Source organism: Pagrus major, chromosome 22 (genome assembly GCF_040436345.1).
Source record: "Pagrus major chromosome 22, Pma_NU_1.0".
NCBI classification, from domain to species: Eukaryota; Metazoa; Chordata; class Actinopteri; order Spariformes; family Sparidae; genus Pagrus; species Pagrus major.
Window position 1 is genome coordinate 28,951,029 of NC_133236.1, and position 21,183 is coordinate 28,972,211.

The 21,183-nt window shown below is 43.0% G+C and overlaps 2 protein-coding genes across 5 annotated transcripts in view; one reads left to right on the plus strand and one right to left on the minus strand.

The window, feature by feature from the left end:
* Nucleotides 1–11,284, minus strand: part of cdc42bpab (CDC42 binding protein kinase alpha (DMPK-like) b) — an 82,252-nt gene extending 70,968 nt beyond the window's left edge. For 2 of the 4 annotated variants that reach the window (XM_073492997.1, XM_073492999.1), the window contains exon 1: nucleotides 10,015–11,284. In XM_073492997.1, the coding sequence (XP_073349098.1) occupies nucleotides 10,015–10,192 (178 nt within the window). In that variant the 5' untranslated portion in view covers nucleotides 10,193–11,284. The remainder of the gene's footprint in view (nucleotides 1–10,014) is intronic. The other 2 variants (XM_073492998.1, XM_073492996.1) reach the window with 1 other exon arrangement.
* Nucleotides 11,285–18,968: 7,684 nt separating this feature from the next.
* On the plus strand, nucleotides 18,969–20,769 carry lft1 (lefty1). Its single transcript, XM_073493528.1, has 4 exons — nucleotides 18,969–19,233; nucleotides 19,455–19,701; nucleotides 19,853–20,092; nucleotides 20,445–20,769. The coding sequence occupies exons 1-4, from the start codon at nucleotides 18,969–18,971 to the stop codon at nucleotides 20,767–20,769; spliced, it is 1,077 nt and encodes a 358-aa protein (XP_073349629.1).
* Nucleotides 20,770–21,183: the final 414 nt, after the last annotated feature.

The following is a 21,183-nucleotide window of genomic DNA, read 5'->3' on the forward strand; positions in this document are numbered from 1 at the left end:
AATGCTCTCTGGTCTCATGCTAAAGCTAATGGGAAGTTACAATCAGACACAACAGAACAACAGAGAATAGGTGAAAAGTAGGAATCGAATCCTGAAGGACCTCCAGTCCAAAAACGTGTAAAACATCATGGAACAAAAAAACGTAACGTCATTCACTCACTGGCATCTCCCCATACTACCACAGCTGGGCTTTCATGCCAAACTGCCTCGCTGTTTCTCTGCGTGTCAGAAAAACATCCTGTGACAGAAACGAGCAAGGGGAGGAGAGATGGAACTGAAGGAGGAGAAACCGAAGGCCCAGAGATGATCACATGCTGCAGTCTCCCATGTTATTTATGAGCTCGTACCCTGACGAGGCTCCTGAGGGCTCTGGTTTTTAGAGCAGCTAATAGGTTTTATCCTGGAGTCAGAGATACTGGAGGGTCGGGCAGCAGATGCACTCCCATGCTGACAGATTTATACGAGTAAAAACGCTGGGCTGGACGGACATTGTGATTTAAATGTAAAGTTATAAGAAATCCCCCCTTTAACCCTCCTCCTTGAGAGAACTGTACAACAAAGAAAATGCTTACGAAGAAACACGAGACAAATAATACAACAGTGTGTACTGCACACACGGGTTGAATTGGATCAGTAGAAACTGTATGGAAGCCAAATTGTGTCTATGGCTGCTGCCCAAACAGTCTTAAATTGTCTAATCCCTGGATTTATCAGTGGTTTAACAGTAAGATTTCTCCAAACTGGGGATGTCCTGTCCTTCAACATCATAAGTGTACCACAATACATGAAATACATTAAGATTAAGATTGTCTTTATTTATCCCACAACGGGGAAATTCACATTACGGTTGAATAACAGCACTACGCTGGGCGTTCCGTCATAATAGAATCGGTAGTTAGCGTGAGATTAAACGTGATAAAGTATCACTCAGAAGCTTTGTTATAATGAATATGAAGATCAACTGTGGAGAGGTGGATTCTGCTGCAGTGGTGAAAGCTTTCTATCGACATGCTGTGACTCTGGCTGCCCACTTGAATCCATTTTATATGTTGTGAACTGACACTGACTACAGCTGCCATCAGCTAAAAAAGGAGCCACCTCTCTAGCCTATAGACAACAATTAATATATAATACTTATGACGACACAAACGTCATGTATGGTGCAACATTAGCGTTCATTTGGTGTCATTTTTCTGGCTTCAGTCCATTTTCACTCTCCTTTTAGCTCCGGATTGGACTGGAAAATACCTGCAGCTAAAAGCTAATGTTCACCAGTTAGTCAGTAACTTGGTCTGTCTGCCATTTGGTGCTGGGCAGTTTTTAACACTTTTTTAATGAAAACAGCTGCCTGCCGCAGCTGGAAACGCTGCTCGATGAGAGTGAGTCATAACAGCAAAGTCGCTGGGCTAAAAAACAAAAATGAGTCAAAACAAGAGTTGAAATGATAATTATCTGGGATTTTCTCATTACATTACAAACGTTCATTTGAATCCATTGTTATTTAATAAATATCGATCATACCCCCTGTTGTCCCTGTGATTACTATGAATTCCTTAGAGTTTTATGAATGAAAAAAAGGAAGGAATGTCTGTATTAGGCATTTTTTCCCACTGTCAATTAGCTTGGCTTTTACTTACATCTTGCTCAGACAGACCAGCATGGGAGCAGTCCCCTTCACTGACACACACTCCCAACTCACAGAGTATGGGAAGAGACCAAACTATGTAAGCTAGCGCCTTCGCCAGTTGGCTGTGGGACCGTTTCAGCTGAATGGGTGGAGCGGGCGAGCAGCTTTCCCAAATTCACCCTTTGACAACATAAAAAAATCTTGTGAGAAAACAATGTTGCTCTGTCTGAGAGTGTGTGTGAGTGTGTGTGTGTGTGTGTGTGTGTGTGTGTGTGTGTGTGTGTGTGTGTGTGTGTGTGTGTGTGTGTGTGTGTGTGTGTGTGCCTCACTGGTGGAGACTTAGCTGGCAGACAAAAGGGAAGACTCGCTAATTGCTCCTCTGAGCTGAAGAGTCATTACCGCGAGAGCAGACCAACATTTTCTTCCAGTATGTACAGAAGAACACTTGCAAATGATTAAAACCTCTTGTACTCTTGTAAATTGAGCAGACATCAAACTCATTTTGCATGCTAATGCTAGCAGCTTGATATCATGAGCAATTTTCTTGAGTAAAAGCACTGGCTGAGGTTGTAGTAAGATGGATACGGATGAGAGCGCACCAAATAAAAGTCATGCTGATTCTTAATAAGCCGGAATTGTGACATAACTCGTGCTTATGAAAGTCAGTGGTGTGTGCTTCATCCAAAAATAGGTCCATCTTACAGAGGTGGACTGCAGTAAGAAAAGACACATTATAATGAGCCAAAATCCGCCGACTGACAGACGGCTGAGCACAGAGGTCAGCCAAACCCAGCTGACTGCAGGCACTGCAGGGGAAGGATGAGGGAGAACAGGGGGAGAAGAAAGGAAGAGATGAGAGGACGAGAAGGAGTGAAGGTGAAGAAAAAAGGAAAGGGGAATGACGGGAGAATAGGAGAGGCCATTTTCAGTCAGATCCCAGGGGTCCTGGCTAATGACCTGTGCTACGGTGTGTCCTTTGGGAGAAGGAGAAAGGAAACCTACCCTTCCCCTGCCACTTTCTGATGACACATCACAATTAGCAGCAGGCATTTCTCTGCCTACAAAGCTCCCAGACACATTGACTGAGTGGTTTTAAAGGCCATCTGTGATACACCCAGATGCTGAAAATGCCACGCACAATTTCACATGTGTTACCCTGGTAAAAGGTCCAGGTCATCCTCAGCATTGACTGCAGCAGTGCCCTCTTTGCTACCACAGATAAACCGCCCCACCCCTTAATTAACTATGCCTCACAAGTGGTCCCATTACAACTTAAATGTTATGAAAATTAGTAAATATTAAACATCCTCAATAAGGCTATGCACAACAGAGCTGACTAATCTCCAACCATTTAACAGCAAAACTAGTTTAAACAGGGGTAAACCCTTAGCCAGCAGAGAAGTTGTTTCAGTGAAACTAACAAAGAAAGCAGCAGATCATATACCTCATCAGACTGCATCCAGGGCTGCTGATGGAAGGAGCTAAGGAGTGGCCAATCTCGCCTCCTATCATATCTGTTGTGAACTGCCAATGGGCAGTACCAATCAAGCAATCAGCACCGATCTTAGACCAAGGCCAGTGACAAGGTTGCAGTGGTTATTTTTTTATATCTTTTATCTTTCAGTTTCTTTGTCGAACTATACGCCGACTAAACAAATGGAAAACAATTTACGCTCCCTTGTCCTCAACACACACGCAACACATAGCATCATGCCAGAGCAGAGTTGGAGCCAAAAAATACTTGTGATTACGGCAGAGCCATTTGACCCTGGAATGAATGCTGATTGTACCTTTTCTTACTAAAACACAAAAGCCAGATGTGGCAGTTGTTCATTGGTTTTGTGTCCAGTGTGAAAGGAGTATTAGCAAAGATTTCGACCACTTTTTAAAAAAAATCTCATTTGTAAGTGACCTAACTTTATGGAAGTACAACACTAAAATGTCCCTTTAAAATGTAGTCTACAAATCATACACATGTACATACTTTTGTGAAATCCTGAGCACCCAATTATCACCTGTCCCAGTCAGACTACACTAAAATGACTCTATGATCTTCTGTAACTGAATTATATATATTATTTTTTCTTCTTTGGCAGCTTTGTTTGGGATGCTGCTGGGTTAATTTGGAGTAAGTGAAATGTTAAGGGCATAAAGAGCACAATAAAGTGTCAGTGGCTGCTGGACTGCTCCCTTCGGGATACTAAACTCTGGTGATAAGTAGCGAGCACCACGAGAGGAGAGGATCTACATGGGCCCCTCGGCTATGCCTGATTGTTTGTGAGTTCACTCGGGACAATGGAAAAGCTCTGTATGTGTGTGTGTGCTTGGATGTATCTGTGACGCAGACAGGAGAAAATAACTGTGTGTGTGAAAGAGTGACAGAAAGACTCGATGAGCTTATGAGTGTTGAAGTGAGCAAACAGACTGTAAGTGTAAAAAAGGATCGACCAGCAAGGAAGTAAACATGTTTGTGACCTTGCACACTCACAATCCCGACAACACCACCAAAATACTGGACACAAGTGAGCCACCGAGTACACAATGACACAATGCGATACAGCTATCCCACTTCCTCGTATGACATCATGTACCGTTGGATCAGGACCAGCTCACTGAGTCCTTGTGGTTCCTTCCTGTTCTCTGTGCCTGCCGTAACCAGCCGACAGCCAGACAGGAAACGGCAGAAAAACCAGAAGGGTAACAAGGATATCCTAATAGAGTCCAGCCCATACGGGATCCCATCTGATATTCAGGGAATTAATGATACAGAATATAGATTTTTCTGCTGACTTGACACAGACTGCCAGTGATGTTAACATATATTTCAGCATCGGTTACATTTGAGTTTTGATTCATAAAATGTCACACTCATATCTTACCCGATTACTTTTTATCTGAACAACGGATACCCATTATCAGCAGCTAATTTCACTATCTACGTGTCTGAATGGATTTATTATAAGACCATAACCTGAACACAATAAAACACTGCTTCACAATCAACCCTATATTCTATCTTTATCATCCAAAACAGGTTTCCAAAAATAAAAGCACTGGGTCACATTTCCTGCCTGGTCTACCTAAAAAGGCAATAGGCAAATCAAACTGCAGCTGCAGAAACAACAGTGATCTTGCACAGTCAGTTAGCCTGGTCTGATCTAAATACAAGGGTAAGATACACAATGGACATGAAGCCAGAGGTTTCAAATGTTGGCCTTGTATATAGCCTTGTTTGTTCTTGGTGGGGTGGAATGGCCTCCAAACAGAACTGAAAACCATGTGACCAAAAAAATTCATCTTTGGAAGCAACACAATTTTAATTCTTACAGGCATAGTGGCAGCTCCTCTGTTCAACAGCAGGAACAACAGGGAGGGACTCCAGTCTGTGAACTATGAGATAGCCTAGTAAGGCAAAACCACAATAATAAGCCTGTGTGGAAGTGTGTGTGTGTGTATGTATGTGCGTCTCCACTGTGAGTAGTGCGTGAGGCATGCTGCCAATGAAAGCCTTGCAGGGTGGAGCACACATCAGCTGCAGCTGCACAGCTGGCCCACTGCAGACTAACATTGAGTCTGGATTGAGAAAAGGTCGGGCTGCCTCCCCCATGTTTGCCTACTGTGGGCTGGCATGGCTGCTCGTTCTCACTCTGCTGCCCGACAATCTGTTTCCCAAAACAGGGAAGGGGACCAGGACAAAACAAAAAGCAGGAAATGATGGGAGAAAAATGGGAAAACAGGATATCTCTGAGAAATGAATACAAGTGTTGTGTCCACGGAAACATAGATTCCTGTTTAGAAAACTGAAGACATCCTAATGATGCGTTTAGTGTTTTGTGCACTAAGTGCTAACACCACCCCACGTTGGTCGATGTGAAACTGAAAGAATCATACACATACGTTAACTATTCAGTTCCTGACTGAGAAAAACCTATTCTTTGAGTTATGATGCGCAACCTTCATGTTAACTGTATAAAGCCTCTGTTGATATTTTCAGCACCTAACAAAACAGAAACATCAAGTGTCATCTTACTGAACGCGCCTGATATATTACAAATGAGAAAGATGTTGACATAAGCTGGATGGCTTACATTGAATTTCACACGCCAGCTCGTTAGAGAATAAATACTAGCGCAGGCCTGAGCTAGTGAAATCGTTCGACACAGTAACTGCTGTGGTGTATGTGAGGAGTCAGGATACAGCGTACTTTCCCGTGTTCATTTCCCCCGTGGCTGCAGGTCATGTAGGGGTCTCCATTTCAGCTGAAATGAGGTCACCAAACAAGAAGAAAAGCAAACCCAATACAAATGTTTGTCTTCGTCTCTGGCTCATATACATTCTTGGGAAGAAAAGGGAACATCGCTGCACCTTTGTCACGGTACATGGGCCCGGCGAGTAAGCCACGATGATGTGTCTCTTCTGTCAGAGCAGCTTCGGAGTGGCTGACAAAGGCAGATCACTCACAGGTTGTAGACGTCTTAGGTTTCATGGGGCCCATCTTGAACCATTTTTCTGTATGCAGGATTAAACTGTGTTTTGAGTGTGTGTTAGCACTATTTGTCTAATCAAACCTGTTTCTTATAGGCTACAATCAGTGATGTGCACTCTCTAGCCCCATGGCTCAGTATAAATATGGGGGCTTAATGGCATTATAATAGTTCTTCCTCAGCTAACATTATGCTAGTAACTGTCCAAATACTACAGGTGTTGCATGTGTAACAGGTGTGATTTTTTTCCTTTGACCCTTTGGCTGGATGTTCTACCAAGAAAGAGAAAACAAGGGAGTGGTGACTCTCCAAAAACTTTGGAGGACAGGACAGGACTTGACCTCAACTACACCTTGCTTGTCTTGATGACCACGCCAAAAGGTATGGTCTGATATCTTGTGGATTGCGTTATCGCAATGCTAAAACCAAGTAATTGCATCCCTACCAAGATTGGGGATCTATTCTTTGGTATTGCCTGCTACCACTGCTCTAACATGTTTGCTTTTGTCAAATGATAAAGCACTTCAATGCCTTATCCAAAAAGATCTTCTTCTTCCCATTCATGGCAAGAATGCGAATAAGCATAAATTACATGCAAGTGTCGAACTATTCCTTTAATCAGTTAATCCCGATACAAAACCTCTTGGAAATCGTTGCTCACATTGGTTGTTCACCTCATGTGCTACTCAATACAGATAAGGACTGAGGGCTGTGCAACAAAGAGCAACATGAATGTGACCCATCACACAGTGTTTGTCTATAATGCTCTGATTAAGTTCTTCCAACTTCCTGACACAATTATGAAAAAAGTATATTCCATACTCTCCACTGTTATTAATACAGCTGCAACACTTGGTCGACTAATCGATGAGTTGGACCAAAGAAAATTAGTTGCCAACTATTTTGATAATCAATTAATTGTCTAATTCATTTTTCAAGCAAGAATGTCAAATTCATGATGCTGTTTCCAGCTTCATAGAACTAAGGATTTGCTGCTTCTAAGTTATGAACTTGCTAGCAGAGATCCAGTGGTGATGTTTCCTTTTTAAAATGGTGACGCCTCCAAATACTACATCTAAATCAGCCATCTGGATCGAGGAGTTGCCTTTATAAATCCATAAGGAGCACTAATAGCAGTCTTGCTTTTAGTCACATTAAACAGCTACATTCTACCTTTCAGCCACTGGTTATTGGCAAAGCAACAACGAAGAAATCCTATGACTGTATTAGAGCTCACTGAGTAACCCCCAACAAGAGCCGTGACAGATGCCTGATAGCCATCTCTCATTTTGTTATGTACAAGCATGGTAGAAAGACACAAGTGAAGCATCACGGTTCATCTGTTTGGACAGACTTTGCCCCCAGCTAATAGTGGAGGTCTGTGTGTCTGCCAATACTAGAAGTTGGTACAGTTTTATCAAATAAAACTTTTAACAAGAGAACACAGCAAAGGCCATTTATTTAAAGAGTTGTTTGCACAGTCGCCTGGTTAGTTGATAAGAGGACAACAACTGATATTAAGACTCCCTCAGAGATTTATCATGGCTCCCTGATTGGGATAATCAATTACGGTAAATTGTTTACGTAACTTCAGCTTCAGTGACTTCTAGGAACCAACTGCAACTCAATTAAATTAATTGATATTAATTGTAGAAGCTGGAGGATTCTCACAGAAATCCCTCTGGGGCAGAACACAATAACAAGGCCAACAACATGAGACCTCGACAGGACTATGACAGCTTGGACTCATCTGCATGTTGTGTGTTGTGTCTGGGCGAGCTCAGGCACAAGTTTCTTGTGTCAACACAGGAAAATGTCAGGATCAAGTCATCACTTGGCACCCACGCACAGGGCACCTTTCCTTAAATGTGAACTTTGCAGAATTTGCAACTTTTTGTCTGCACCCATTTTCTCACCTAAGATGTCTCCAGAAACATATTGTAGCATACCGTTAAGCTGCAACAGAGAAAGATAGTGAACCAAAAGTGATCGCCATAATGTTTCTGTATTATGAAAATAGAGCCTGATCAAACTGTAAAACAAGGCAGTGATGATCAAATATGGTCCTGTTCATTGTCTAATTCTGGCCTATTTCTGGTTAAAACCAATCTCCACCCATCAATGGGAGTGTTTTTTATCCGGTGAGGCGCAGTGCATTCTGGTTGTTGTAAGTTTTCTACCTTTTGAGCAAAATGGAAAACCACTGCCCTTTTTCTGTTCATGTAGGACCAATTTCAAAAATATGTGTACTGTATAGAAAGCCCATTTTCTTTAATACAGGGGCCATTTTTTCCAGTGGTGAAAAACTACTTTAATGGCTAGGGTGCACCGGCACTGTTGCAAGGCCAGCTAGATGCAGCAGATCTGCTGGTGACTACCCACTGGGGAAAAAAATAAAATGCTCTAGAGGAAACAATCCATGTGTAATGAGTAAACACAGTTGGATATAGCTTTCAGACAGGCGGAAAAGTGAGTCTTTATCCCGTTTTAGACATCAAAATTACCAAATCCAGCCATATCCAGCCTTTTAGAAGCCAGCATAGCTCCATTTTTAGCAGAGAATAGGTTGTCCAGATGGTGGCTGGTGGGGTAAACCATCTGAGCAGCCACAGCCAAAATTTACCACCATTTAACTGCCATCCTGTCTGTCTTTGACACTGCCACTCTATAATGGGCCAAACTGCTGCCCGTTTAACACTGCAGTTTTAACTGTTTCAGAAATAAAGGAAAAAAAGCTGCCGAACTGCACTTCCCTGCCATTATAGTTTCTTATTGCCTGCTGTATTATTCATTTGTCTCGATCCAGGGCAATGTTTTGCTCCTGCACCGCCTCACACTGCTGCAGCACTTCTTCTCTCAGGGCTTTAAAAGACAAGCAGGCCAGGCAGGCATGCTCCGGCAGCTAGCTGGGCCTCTGCGCCAGATAAAAAAAAAAGGTGAGTTGTTCACATTCCTGCTTCATGCACAAACCAAACCCCCGATGTCACACACACACACACACACACACACACAGTCCTTCTGCACAAATGATTGAGTTGTTTGTGTGTGGTCCTCCTGCCTCCTGTGTGTTGTTTTCTCCAGCCTTGCTTTAACCAGGAGAGTTGGAAAGTCACAAAACTGCCAACATGTCACCCCAAACTCCTTGTCCTGATTATAAACTAATCAAAGCCTGTAGGGTGTGCACGTGTGATCTCTGCGCTGCGATGGCAACAAAAGACCACTAATCATTTTGTCACAACGGCCATCTGATACGAGATAGCTAGGTAAGCTGTTAGAAACTGTCACACGTCCATGAAAAGTAAAAACAAACTGGCATGCAAAGTGATTGTGAAAACTACACTGAGCCACAGAGGGATGGTGCAATGACTGACAGGGATCCACTTTATGTAAGAGTGTGTTTTCATAAGAATAAATGATGGCCTGGAGGACAGGACATCTTTATGAGATCTTTCCTGGATTCATATCAAAACTCTGAGTGGGCCTGTGTAAGATCTTCCCCACTATAGTTAATGTCCTTCAGTGTATTCGGTTACTCTCCCTCTCATTGTCAACTTGCTACCGACGTATCTGTTTTTGGTCATAAGACAGAAGACAACGTCTTTGGTTTTAATGTGCGTTTCTTGTATAATTCTTTTTCCAAAACACATAAAGCGTTTAATTACACAAGGAGTAAAGTGGACCTTGCTTTTTTAGTTTTAGGGGAGGGTTGTCTGAGTGAGGAGAGAGCAGGCCAACTGAGCCCCACTACTACTATAAAAGGAATGTGATGGGGAAGGGAGGGCCACTGCACCACCAACACTATGAGCCTATCATCTTACCAAAAACAAAAAGGGAGGCTGAATGCACAAGCCAACACAACAGGAGACAACAACAACAACAAAAATTAAAGACAATCTTTCTTACCCCAGTCCAAAAACTCGGTGATATTTTTCTCTCTTCTGAGCGGGGAGTTGTTGCACTCATCGTAGAGGCACACCAGGATATCCAGCAGCGTCTCCACACTCAGGCACTGGCCATTGGACCGAGCTGGCCCGTCCAGGATCAGCTTCTCCAGCTTCTTCAAACGCACCTCTCCCGACATGATTATTCCGGCTGGTTGGGTTTTGAACTAATGATGATGATGATGAAGGAGGTGGAGGTGGTGGTGGTGGTGGTAGGGGAAGAGCAGACACCTCCTCGGCCTGTTAGTTAGCACAGAGGGGCCTGTAAAAAAAATAAGTTCTCTCACCTTGAATACGTCTCAAAAATAATAATAAAAACTTTGAGTTGAGGGCAGGCCGGGGCTAATTCCTCGTTAAAATCGGCCTGTTCATGATCTCCCTCTCGAGATCCAGTATCTAAGAGGTGGATAAGACATGTAGCACTTCCCCATTTTATAATACCTATCCCCACAGGGCATATACGAGGAGAAGTAGTCACAATCACAGACCCCGGCTGCTCCGGGCCGGTGGATTTTTTTGATGAAATCCCAGCGTTAGCTTGCAGTTTTCTGCTCTTCTCCGCTTGGGAAATGTATATATATAAAAAAAAATGGAGTCGATGCTGTTCAACAGATCCCCCTGAGTTGTTGTTGTGGCGGATATTTGGGACTCTCCATTCTTGCAGCAACCCCAAAAAAAATGCAAGGCAGATCTGCAATGCTACAAAGCCCCAGCGCCCCTCCTCTGCTCTGCTCCAGGAATGGAAGGGCGACACAGGCTTAGTTAGCAGCCTGCTAGCTTAGCTGTTTAGCTAGCTAGCCAGCGAGCTAACGTTAGCGTTACTTTTCTCCGCTCCTAACTGCCATCGCTGCTCCTTTTTCTCCCGGGAGTTGACGCACAGTGTTGTCGGAGCTTAACCGACGTCTGTTTCTCGACAGTATAGTTATGTTTCCATCCAACTGGAAGAGAGAGAGAGAGAGAAAAAAAATATTCCCTTGTTTTCTCAACTCAACGCTGGCAGAAATGTTCTTTAAATCCCATTCTTCGTCCAGAAAAACCAAACGTCTCTTTCTTCACAGTTGTTCTTTAAAAAAAACAAAACAAAATGACGGTTATAGTTCAGGAGTTCCAGTAAGTTAGCCGTCAAACAAAAAAAAAATGCGGGTCCTTTTCTGAAGGTTACAGAGGAGCTCGTTTCACGTCAGGAGGAAAGCTGGAGTCTAGTCTTGCTTACTCCAAATACGGGACACAGCCTAAACTCCCTCTGTCCTTCCCGTCGCCCGCCCGCCTGCCTGCCTCCCCCGCCGGTCGCTCGCTTCTTGCGCGTCTTTGCACAGTCAAGCTAGCAGCGAGCCTGCCCGCCAGAGACCCGCGCAGGCGAAGACGGCCCAGTAGACAGCGCTGCCCGTAACGCCGCGCTGGATTCTGGGAAAAAAAAGTAGGGCCTGGTCGTGAAGTATGAATGGGATAAAAAAAAAAATGGACGCTCGGCTCGCGATGTTTGCTCATAACACATTAAAAACACGCGTTTTGAATCCGGTCAACATACTTTACGTGTTTCTAACTAAGCGGAGAGTGTCTCGGCCGTGACGCTGAACGTTTAGCGGCTCAGTTACACCAACAAAAATGTCGATTTCTTGTTTTTTCCCCCCCAACTTTCACGCATGCGTAGAACGCCGAATCCCTTTCGAATCGGCCATCTTTGCTGCGCTGTAGCGTGAATCCGTCCGTTCCTTTACAGCTAGCAGCCCATCTCCCTGGCGCTGTAGCATCTCTGTGCGCTGCTGCAGGCAAAATCCCAGATCATCATCATGGCGCCCGGTCCCGCATCTGCTGTGGTGCGGGAGGGGATGGGGGGGGGGGGTGTGGAGGGGGGTGGAGGCTGTCAATATTGTGAATGGAAACTGCGGGTTGTCTGTCAGTCTGCTGGTGACGTGGTGCGGAGAGGACACGTTTTCTCCAGACAGGAATAATAATGAGTGCTGCTGTCTCTTTAATTGACTGCAGAGCAATATGTGCATGCAGATAGACCTGTATGTAGGCAGTGGTGTGAGCTTATAGCTGTTGCAACCATCAGACAGTGTGTGTGTTGCAAATGCATGAACTTACACAATTCTGACATTTTATTGGGAGTTTATGGCACCTTGACTACAGGTTGAGTATTGTGTGCATGTGTAATCACAGCTATGTGAGGTCTCAACAGGCCTTTGACTGTAAAATAATGACATTTTTACATGTCTTATACTTTGACTGCTTTTCCGTCCATCAACGTCGAGGTGTGTCAACTTTGTCCTGGATTTTCTACCTCCCAGACTGTTCTCACGGGCTCAGAGGAGCTTATAATGCTGAGAGCAAACTCTCTAAGACAAACAGGCCTGAAGGTTAGAGTGAGTCAGACATTGTCTATATGCACAGATCCCTAAATAAGAATTAAACTCAGAAGTGAAATCACACAGACAGGTTTCAGTCAGTCAAACTATCTGCAAGTGGTGACTGATTTGCACTCATGTGTCTGTTCTAATAAACCCGTTGAAGTGGCCATCACACTAGCTAATAACAAATTGCAAGAAAACAATAATAGTCATGCATTTAATGTGATCACATAAATCATGAAAGCACAGAGTAAAGAGTTGTATTTTACAGTATCACACTTTAAATGGGTTTTTTTCTCATCTCTTGTTGGGAAATGTCCCATCCTTTTGAAGTGAGGTGCTTATCTCTGCTCAAAGTACATCTATTAATGATTAACGGCCCTCGTAGCAACTGAATCTTAGGGGGGGCGGGGGAGGCAGACATAGAAGCCTTGTGTTTTTGAGCCTGTCGTGCGACACGACATGAAAGAATAAGCTCCTATATTTCAGAAAATATTCAAATGTACGTCTCGCTGCCGAGCCAGGGAGAAGAAAAGGCACAAAGACGCGCTGTGATGAAATAAGCACACAGAGAACAGCTCAGCGTGCAAGATGTGTCCAATAAAACAGATTTTTGATGGTGACCAAGTGTAATTCGAAGCATACTGCGTTGGCATGACTGTTTATCAGAAACAGCCACACAACAGTTTATATATTCAGACCACTGAGAGATGATTGATTGTCTGGGTTTGGAAATACATTCTGTGTAAAAGTACACAGTCGACAGTGTATGACTACACAACAACAATACAGAGGAGGACAAAACGTCTTCGCTCCCTCACTTTCTTTCACAACATTTATGACTCTCTCTCTCTCATGTGGCACTGCAGAGCCAGGTCAGGAAAAGTCACATACAGCGTGATATATATGACATTGTTATTCTGATTCAGTTGAGTTTTAAAGGGGCACTGCGCAGTTTTGGAGGAGAAATTCAAACTCTATAAATAATACAAACTCAGAAATATTGAATAAACAAGCTGTTCTCAGAGGAAAATAAGGTCCCAGAACACTGTTTGAGGCTAGAAAGGTGGCAGGGTCCGCCACATATAAACAAAGTAAAACAGTATGAAATTGTGTTGTCCTTTAAGGTCAATGAAGATCTTTCTCTTCTCATTAAAATGTATTTTTCAAAACTACATAGTGCTCCTTTAAATCATGAACTTTGGTTTATATTATTTGAATTTTTCCTTTTGTGTAACTATTTGAATATTTTTGTTATATTTGTGATGTATTTGATGGATTATTGTTTATGTACTTCCTCCTCTTTGGGACTGATGTGCGTTGGGTTCAGTATTTATCGTGCACTTCTTCAACTGTTTATTGTCTGGAGACCGTTTGAATACGTTTATGTTGTGGAGCCAGTTTGGAGCGGATGGAGTTGATGATGTCATGACAGTGAATAAGTGGAGCAAACGTCCCAACATAGAATGAAAAACTCTGATTATAAATGAGACCAATGATCAAACTATATATGCACAGTTGTGTGTGTATGCACAAGTATAAGAAGCTGCAAAACGTGCGTGCAAAAAAATGCAACAAAGGAGAAAATCCTGTCATGTATTTGAAATAAAATGTCAGTTGTGTTAAAACACAAACACAACATCATTCGTATTATTATCATAATAATAATCTAGTGATAAGACTTGACACACAAAATAAAATGAATAAATAATAAAATAAAATAATAGACCATAGGTTTAGTTATAGGGGAATTAAATGCAGTAAGAAGTTGACCTTAAAGGAAAAGTTTGCCAAACAAATGAAAGCTCAGTCATGATCTACTCAGATGGAAAGTCTGGAGAAGTTTTAAAGTCTGCAAAACATTTCTGGAGCTTTATGATAAAACAGTGTTCTCCCAAACTACTGAAACAGCTGGGGACTTGTTTTAAAAGGTAAAAAAACAAAGGAACAAAAACAAAACGTGTCCAGCGTGATCCAAGCTTCTGGAATACCTGAGATCCAGAACTGGTTTACATGGTGGGTTGGCGGGTCAAGTTTGTGCACCCACGTCAGACAGACTGTGTACTTACACTTTTAGCTTAGCAACTTCAGTGAAGAGCGTAAACAACATCTTTCCAAATCAATTTGAGATATCAGGATCTCTGGAGACTCTTCTGGAGGGTCATGCCGGACGAGCCGTCCCCGTCTGCTGCTACTGCGACGCTGTTTTTGCTGTGAAGCTCCAGAAATGTTTTGAGGACTACGAAACTTCATCCCAGCTTTCCATCGACATGAGCAGAAAATGACTGAAATTAAATTCTTTTGGGTGAACTTGTCCTTTAAATCAATAAAGAAAACAAGGTTGTAGTGGAGAAATCAATCTGCTGATAGCCAGCACGTGTGAACTCATGACGTAATCAATCCCAGCCTTGATTGGTGTTTAGTGTTTGACAGAATCTGTCTGTTTTATTAAAAAAATTGACGTCACTTTTCCAAATGTGTCAATATAAATAAAGTTATTTCAGGGCAGCTGTTCCCTTTAAAGGCTCCAGCTGTTTAAAGTGTAACCACAGCGCCCTCTGCTGGACACGTCAGCTCCATGCAGCTATAAGCGGCTGTCAGGTATGTCGGCCTTTTATAAATGTTGTTTTCGGTGTTTCGGTTTGATTTATCTTTAGTGAGTTTGCAGAAACAATCATCCATAAATCTGCATCATATCTGGATGTGACGTGTGTGCTCAGGTCTCTCACAGTGACCCTGCGCACCACAGCCTCAGCTCTGTCGATTAATTAAAGGTTAATGAAAATATTTATTGTTAGTCCTATCTAATCATGTCTGATCCCATTTAAGTCTACGCTGGGATTAAACCCCTCCGCCTCTGCGCTCTGTGAGCCGTCATTAGCTGTGTGAAATGCAATTAGACTGTCCTGTCCTGTGACTGTCTACATGTGGAGGCAATACTTGTGTTGTCCTTGCACAGGTCTGGCGCGTTTTACCCCTCTGACAGACTGATCGATGATTATTGGCAGAGCAGCTCGATGGATTGATCCAAACTCTGCAGTAAAAAAAAAGGTTGTATGGGCCATTAAGATGCAAACTAGATAAGCTCAATCCCCCAAATATTTGATATTGAGATAAAGCAGCCAGTAGTAGCTCAGGAAGTGGCTGACAATGGAGCCATGATGTGAATAATGAGGAGTTTGCACTGACCACCAACACAAGTCCAATATTGACTTTTTGGAGCAGCTCCGCCTCGTCCCCATGCAGGGAGGCCCCAAATGAGATGCTCATATATAAAATGTGTCTGATGAGAAGAAAACAGTCCAGCTGCAGTCAGATCTTCCTCCTGACCGAGGCCCTGTTAATATTTCCCCTCTCAAATAAGCATTTAAAGCCCTTCTGTAAAACAACAGAGGGGATTTCATGTTTCACAAATGGAAGGGAATGACCTATAAACTGGACTGCTTTTGAATGCAAATGTCTGGATGTTAATTAACACCTGAGTTGTTGATTGTGGGAGCTTGTTGGCCTTTGATTGAAAAGAAATGGCACCTAGGAGCATCAGATGTGGCTTTGAACTAGGCAGCGAGTCTTTGATTGGCACGGGAAGGAAGAAAGACTGAGAAATATCACACAAAGGCCATCTTAATTTCCCGAATTAGGGGTTGTAATGTGAGGGAGAGGAGGACGGCAGAGGTCAACAGGGACTGAGACTTTGGTCTGTGGCTGGACTGGACAATGGATGTGGTCTGAATTTACATGTCTGCTCTGATGGTTCTGATCAGCAGATTGAAGCGCTCCTCTGGTGCTCTGAGGGAAATGACTGTGTGTTTACTTTTCATATTCAGGACCGACTCCAACATCATTATAAAAAGAGTGCATATTTATCATGTGTATATATATAAAACATGTAGTTTAACATATGCACCAGGATAACAGATGAAAATGAGTTTTTTACGATAATTTACAGTATTTTTGTTCAACAATGATTCATTTTATGATCATGAATATGGGTTATGATTTTTTAAATGCTATTTTCCTTTATTGATACATTGCCAACAGATGAAAATTATGTTTTTTTGGCTCAATAACATTATTTTTCTGTTGATCGCACACTTGACATTTATAACACATGACTTTTATAAGGCATGTTGTTTTATTCTTTATTTAGGGTCCTTTTTTAATATACAGGCAGCAATAACAAAGAAAATAAGGCTTTTAGGTTAATTAACAGTATTTTTTTAATCAACAATTAATTTATAAGCATGAATAGAAGTTGTGATTTTAAGAAGAAATATAGTTTTATTCCTTTTAGTGTTGTTGATCAATGATTGCTAAATGTTTTAAGACATGTAGTTTTATTCTTTTTTGAAAAATTAGGATCTCAGTTTTTCTTCTTTTGATTGATTAATGAGCATCGTCCCATCAAATAAACTCATAAAATATAAATAAAGGGGGTCTCATGATTGAAGTTACCTGTTTTTTAATCTTAATTTTGTAAGAACAGACTGAACATTTTCATGGCAAACGTCCCAATAAGAATGAAAAACTCTGATTATAAATGAGACCAATGATCAAACTATATGTGCACAACTGTGTGTATGCACAAATATAAGAAGCTGCAAAACATGCATGAAAATAAGATAAAATCCTGTCATATATTTGCAATAAAATGTGAATTAATTGTGTTAAAACACAAACGCAACATTGTTCGTATCATCATCATAATAATTATAATCTAGTTATTATTATTTTGCAATAACACTTTACACACATGCAGTCTTTTAATATCTTTATTTCTGCAGTGATTGAATATATTTATTTATTCATTTCCTGGTAGAAACATTATGTTAATTATTTCATTGCCAGTATCTTGTTTTTAATGAAGACACATGGGCAGTGGGCATTTTTCATCGGCTCATTCAAGCCTCATTTTGATTTTGATTTTAAAGAACCTTTTTCGACTGATGGTTCGGTTGCCAGAGGAGGAACCCTAACGACCCCTTTTTTCTTCTGTCTGTGCATCCTGTGTTTGTTCCACACATAGCCGGTGTCATGTGGTATCAGGTCTGCAGCACTAATTAATAATTTGTCTTGGTTTGTAAGATGCAGCCACTATACTGAAGCTGGAGCGAGCGGGTCTGGCAGTCATCTGTCATTTGCTCTTCCTGTGTGCTCCTTAAGTCTGTCTGACATCTCTAAGCAAACATGGGCCAATACACAACCGCAGGCAGGGCCTTCTGGGCAGCCAGTGAGAGCAGCCCTCTTCTAATGTTTGTGTGACAAAAAAGGCAAGGCAAATCCTCGCAATGGAATCAGATAATCACCAACCTGTGAAGAGCCTGCCCCAATCCACATCCACGCCGGCCCCCCGGCCCCTGGATTAACTGTCTGTTTGGCTAATAATTTTAATCTGCTGGAGAGGGCCAAGAATGGGTGACAGGGCTCGGAATAAACATCTAATCCTCTAGTCCCCCTCCTCCCTCGGAGCTCTGCACCACTTCCTCCTTGACCCCTTGTTATACACTTGCACCAAAGTAAATATGACCGCAGAGCTCGCTGGTTTTTTGTTGTCCTGATCTTGGTCCACCTTTTTTGTGGCGGACAGAACTGCTCTCCAGCCACCCAGACAGAAATAAACCCCGCTGTGACAGACTGTTGCCAGACTGCCCCGGCCTGACATCGTCCAGTGGAATGTACACGTCGGAGTGTGTAGACAAGGCTGCGACTGAAGAGAGGGCACTTCAGGTTCACAGGGTCAAGAGATGTCTGTCTGGGACGCATGTGGAGCAGCAGAGGACACACTTCAGACTGCAGCGGGGAGACATTTTGCAGAAATAATTGTGTATCAAGACACAAAGACGACTTGGCAACTTGTTCAACTGTGTGAAATAAACACTGCAGTGGAAACACTATTCAGATTAAGTCACTCAATACCAGAAAGAGCTTCACCTCCCTTTGGCAAAGACTTAATTCTTAATTAGATAGATAGTTAGACAGAGTTTTGAATGCAATAATTATACTTGTAGTCAATTATATTTTTATTTGGCATTCGATATTTAAAATCTGCCAGATGTCCTGCCAAATATAAAAATGTTTCTCCTAGAATGATACTTATTCAAACTCTGGGATACATTTGGACTTTCAAAGATAGTTGAATAAACTATACAAACACATAAACAAACAGAATGTGTCATTTCATTGTCTGGTTTTCCACAATAAAAGATAAATCCACGTTCCCTCATTCATTCACACCAGCAGAGCAGATTTCAAATGCAACACAGGCCACCAAACATCAAGCACAGTTTGAGCTGAACTATGGTGAAATTGCACCTCCAGAATACGGATGGCACTCGAGTCTAATTGTTGCTGTTTGAAGTATGGCCACTTAGATATCCTGTTTAGGATGGGGCTGTATTGTCGCACCTTTGTTCTGATAAGGGTCCCTGCCCCCATTGACAAAGTGCGAACGACTGGGAGGGCCGCAACAATATAAGGGGCCGGAGGAGTGTCAGAGGGACACTGTCTATCTCTGGGCGACTTGTGCTACTGTTGCTGCTCTTTATCACACTGAAGTTTTTGAGTCATGGATTTCCTCCGCGCCTGTGTCCTGTGCACGGCTCTCTTCGGACTCGCCAAGTCTTTTACGCATGAGGATATGAAGGACGCGCTGCTGCAGAAACTCGGGTTGGATGAAATTCCTAGAATCCATAAGAGGGATTTGGAGAATCTGGTTGTTCCGGCGCACATCAGAAATAAATACTTGTCCATGCTGAAGATGCACCACAGCAGGAGACGCAGATCTCTGCCCAGCCTGGCGGGCATCCTGAGGGGGATCCCTGGCAACGCAGGTAAGAAGCTTTCTCATTTATAAATATGCAGCATGTCATTTGTAGGAATTCATATGAAAATAGTTTTCACACATGCACCAGTTGATGCTATATCCGTGCGTAATTGACACTTTTTTTGCGCAAAGACTATTTCACGCACCAGATTCCCTTTACAAAACAGTCATTTTAAGCTCCTTGAAAGAAACTATCACCTAAAACGCTTGAAATGTTTTCTGCCTTAGATATTTCCGGAGAGTATGTGTATTCTGACACCACTCGGCATCGCATGGTGTTCGACATGGAGGCGAGGATCCCGGATAACAGCGAGGTGACCATGGCGGAGCTGAAGCTCTACCAGCGCGCTTCTTATCACAAACGCTTCGCGGTGGAGAGGAAGAACCACCGGCCCGTCAACAACGCCCGTGTCAGCATCTACTGGGTGGAGGTGCTGCCAAACGGATCCAACCGGACATCGCTGGTAGATTCACGGTAAGGCTTCACTTTTCTCACGGTGACGTGTGGAAAATTAACTGGAGAGCAATTAAGAGGCGACATCATCACGGCTTCTTCTCCAGGACATATCCGCTTTGTTTTATTTGGCCTCCTTTTAATTAATCGTCCTTATTTCTCATGTTAACAGGTTGATCCCCATTCACGAGACCGGCTGGAAGAGCTTTGATGTGACCCAGGCGGTGCACTATTGGTCCAAGACCCAGCAGAAGACACCTATGCACCTGGAGGTGTGGGTCGAGGGCGAGAGACCTGGCAGCTACGCGGCAGAGATGGCCAAGAGTGTGCGCTTTACCACCCAGGAGCAGACGGACAACACCTTGGGAAAGCCCGAGCTCGTCCTCTACACACTCAACCTCGAAGAATACGGGTAAGGGCGCCTGCTTTTGATATACAGGATATTGTATCAGTGTGACAATTAGCCCATATCCTCTTCATTAGTGGATGTGTAGCAGTGTGACAGCAGGGTTCACTCTTTCTCATGGTTTGGAGAGCTCAACAGCAAAGCTTGGCTGGAAAACAGCAACATATCACAGTTTAATAGTTCTGATCTTGTTTGTTTTTTATTGTTATTACTGCTAAGTTTAGTTATTTATGCAGCCCAGATTCACCCACTAAAAGAATATGACAAGCAGGGGTGAAGCTAAGAGATGCCGGGCCCTCCCTGGGCCCCTCTGTCACAGCCGTCATCTGACTTTCTTCCTCTTTTTCTTTTTCCTCAGTTCTCGTGGCGACTGCGACCTCCACCAGAACAAAGACACCTGCTGCAGGGAGCAGTACTTCATCAACTTCCGCGCTCTGACTTGGACGCAGTACTGGATCATCGAGCCCGCCGGCTACCAGGCCTTCAGGTGCACCGGAGGCTGCAAACAGCCCAAGCGCAACTACGGCTACGGGGAGAGGCGGTGCACGGTGTCGGAGAGCGCCCCGTTACCCATCATGTACCTGGTGAAGAAGGGGGACTACACTGAGATCGAAGTGGCTGAATTCCCCAACATGATTGTAGAGAGGTGCGCCTGCACGATGGACAACGTCTCCATAGTGTGAAGTCATGGAGAACAGCTGTAGTACGCCTATAACCACAGACTGCTGGGAGGTATTATAGGAGTATTACAGTGTTTTTCACCGGGGTGTTGAAGTATTTAATGGTTTTAAAACAGCACGTGTAGTACTTTCTATTTAAATGGACATTTATTGAGAGTTTCACACACAACAGGCGGTCCTGCTGCCGTTAAACTCCCTCTACAAGCACTTTTTATATATTTTGTAAATTTTGATATGTTTTTTTATTTTCGAATTTGTGTGAGCTGCGTCGAATCCGCAGCGATCGTTCAAATTCTGTCTGACGTGTTAAATTCTCAAGCTGTACATAATATGAATGAGTCTATGTTTGGAAAATAAAATATTTTGTTTCACTTAACGGCTCGGGCTCTTCCTCTTCCCTGCTGTCGAGCGTGGCTG

What these genes read in the sequence shown, in the direction of transcription:
- lft1 (XM_073493528.1), top strand. Translation starts at nt 18,969, where the DNA reads ATGGATTTCCTCCGCGCCTGTGTCCTGTGCACGGCTCTCTTCGGACTC. An exon ending in GGGGATCCCTGGCAACGCAG is followed by an intron (nt 19,234 to 19,454) that starts GTAAGAAGCTTT and finishes TTTCTGCCTTAG; the next exon opens with ATATTTCCGGAGAGTATGTG. An exon ending in ACATCGCTGGTAGATTCACG is followed by an intron (nt 19,702 to 19,852) that starts GTAAGGCTTCAC and finishes TCATGTTAACAG; the next exon opens with GTTGATCCCCATTCACGAGA.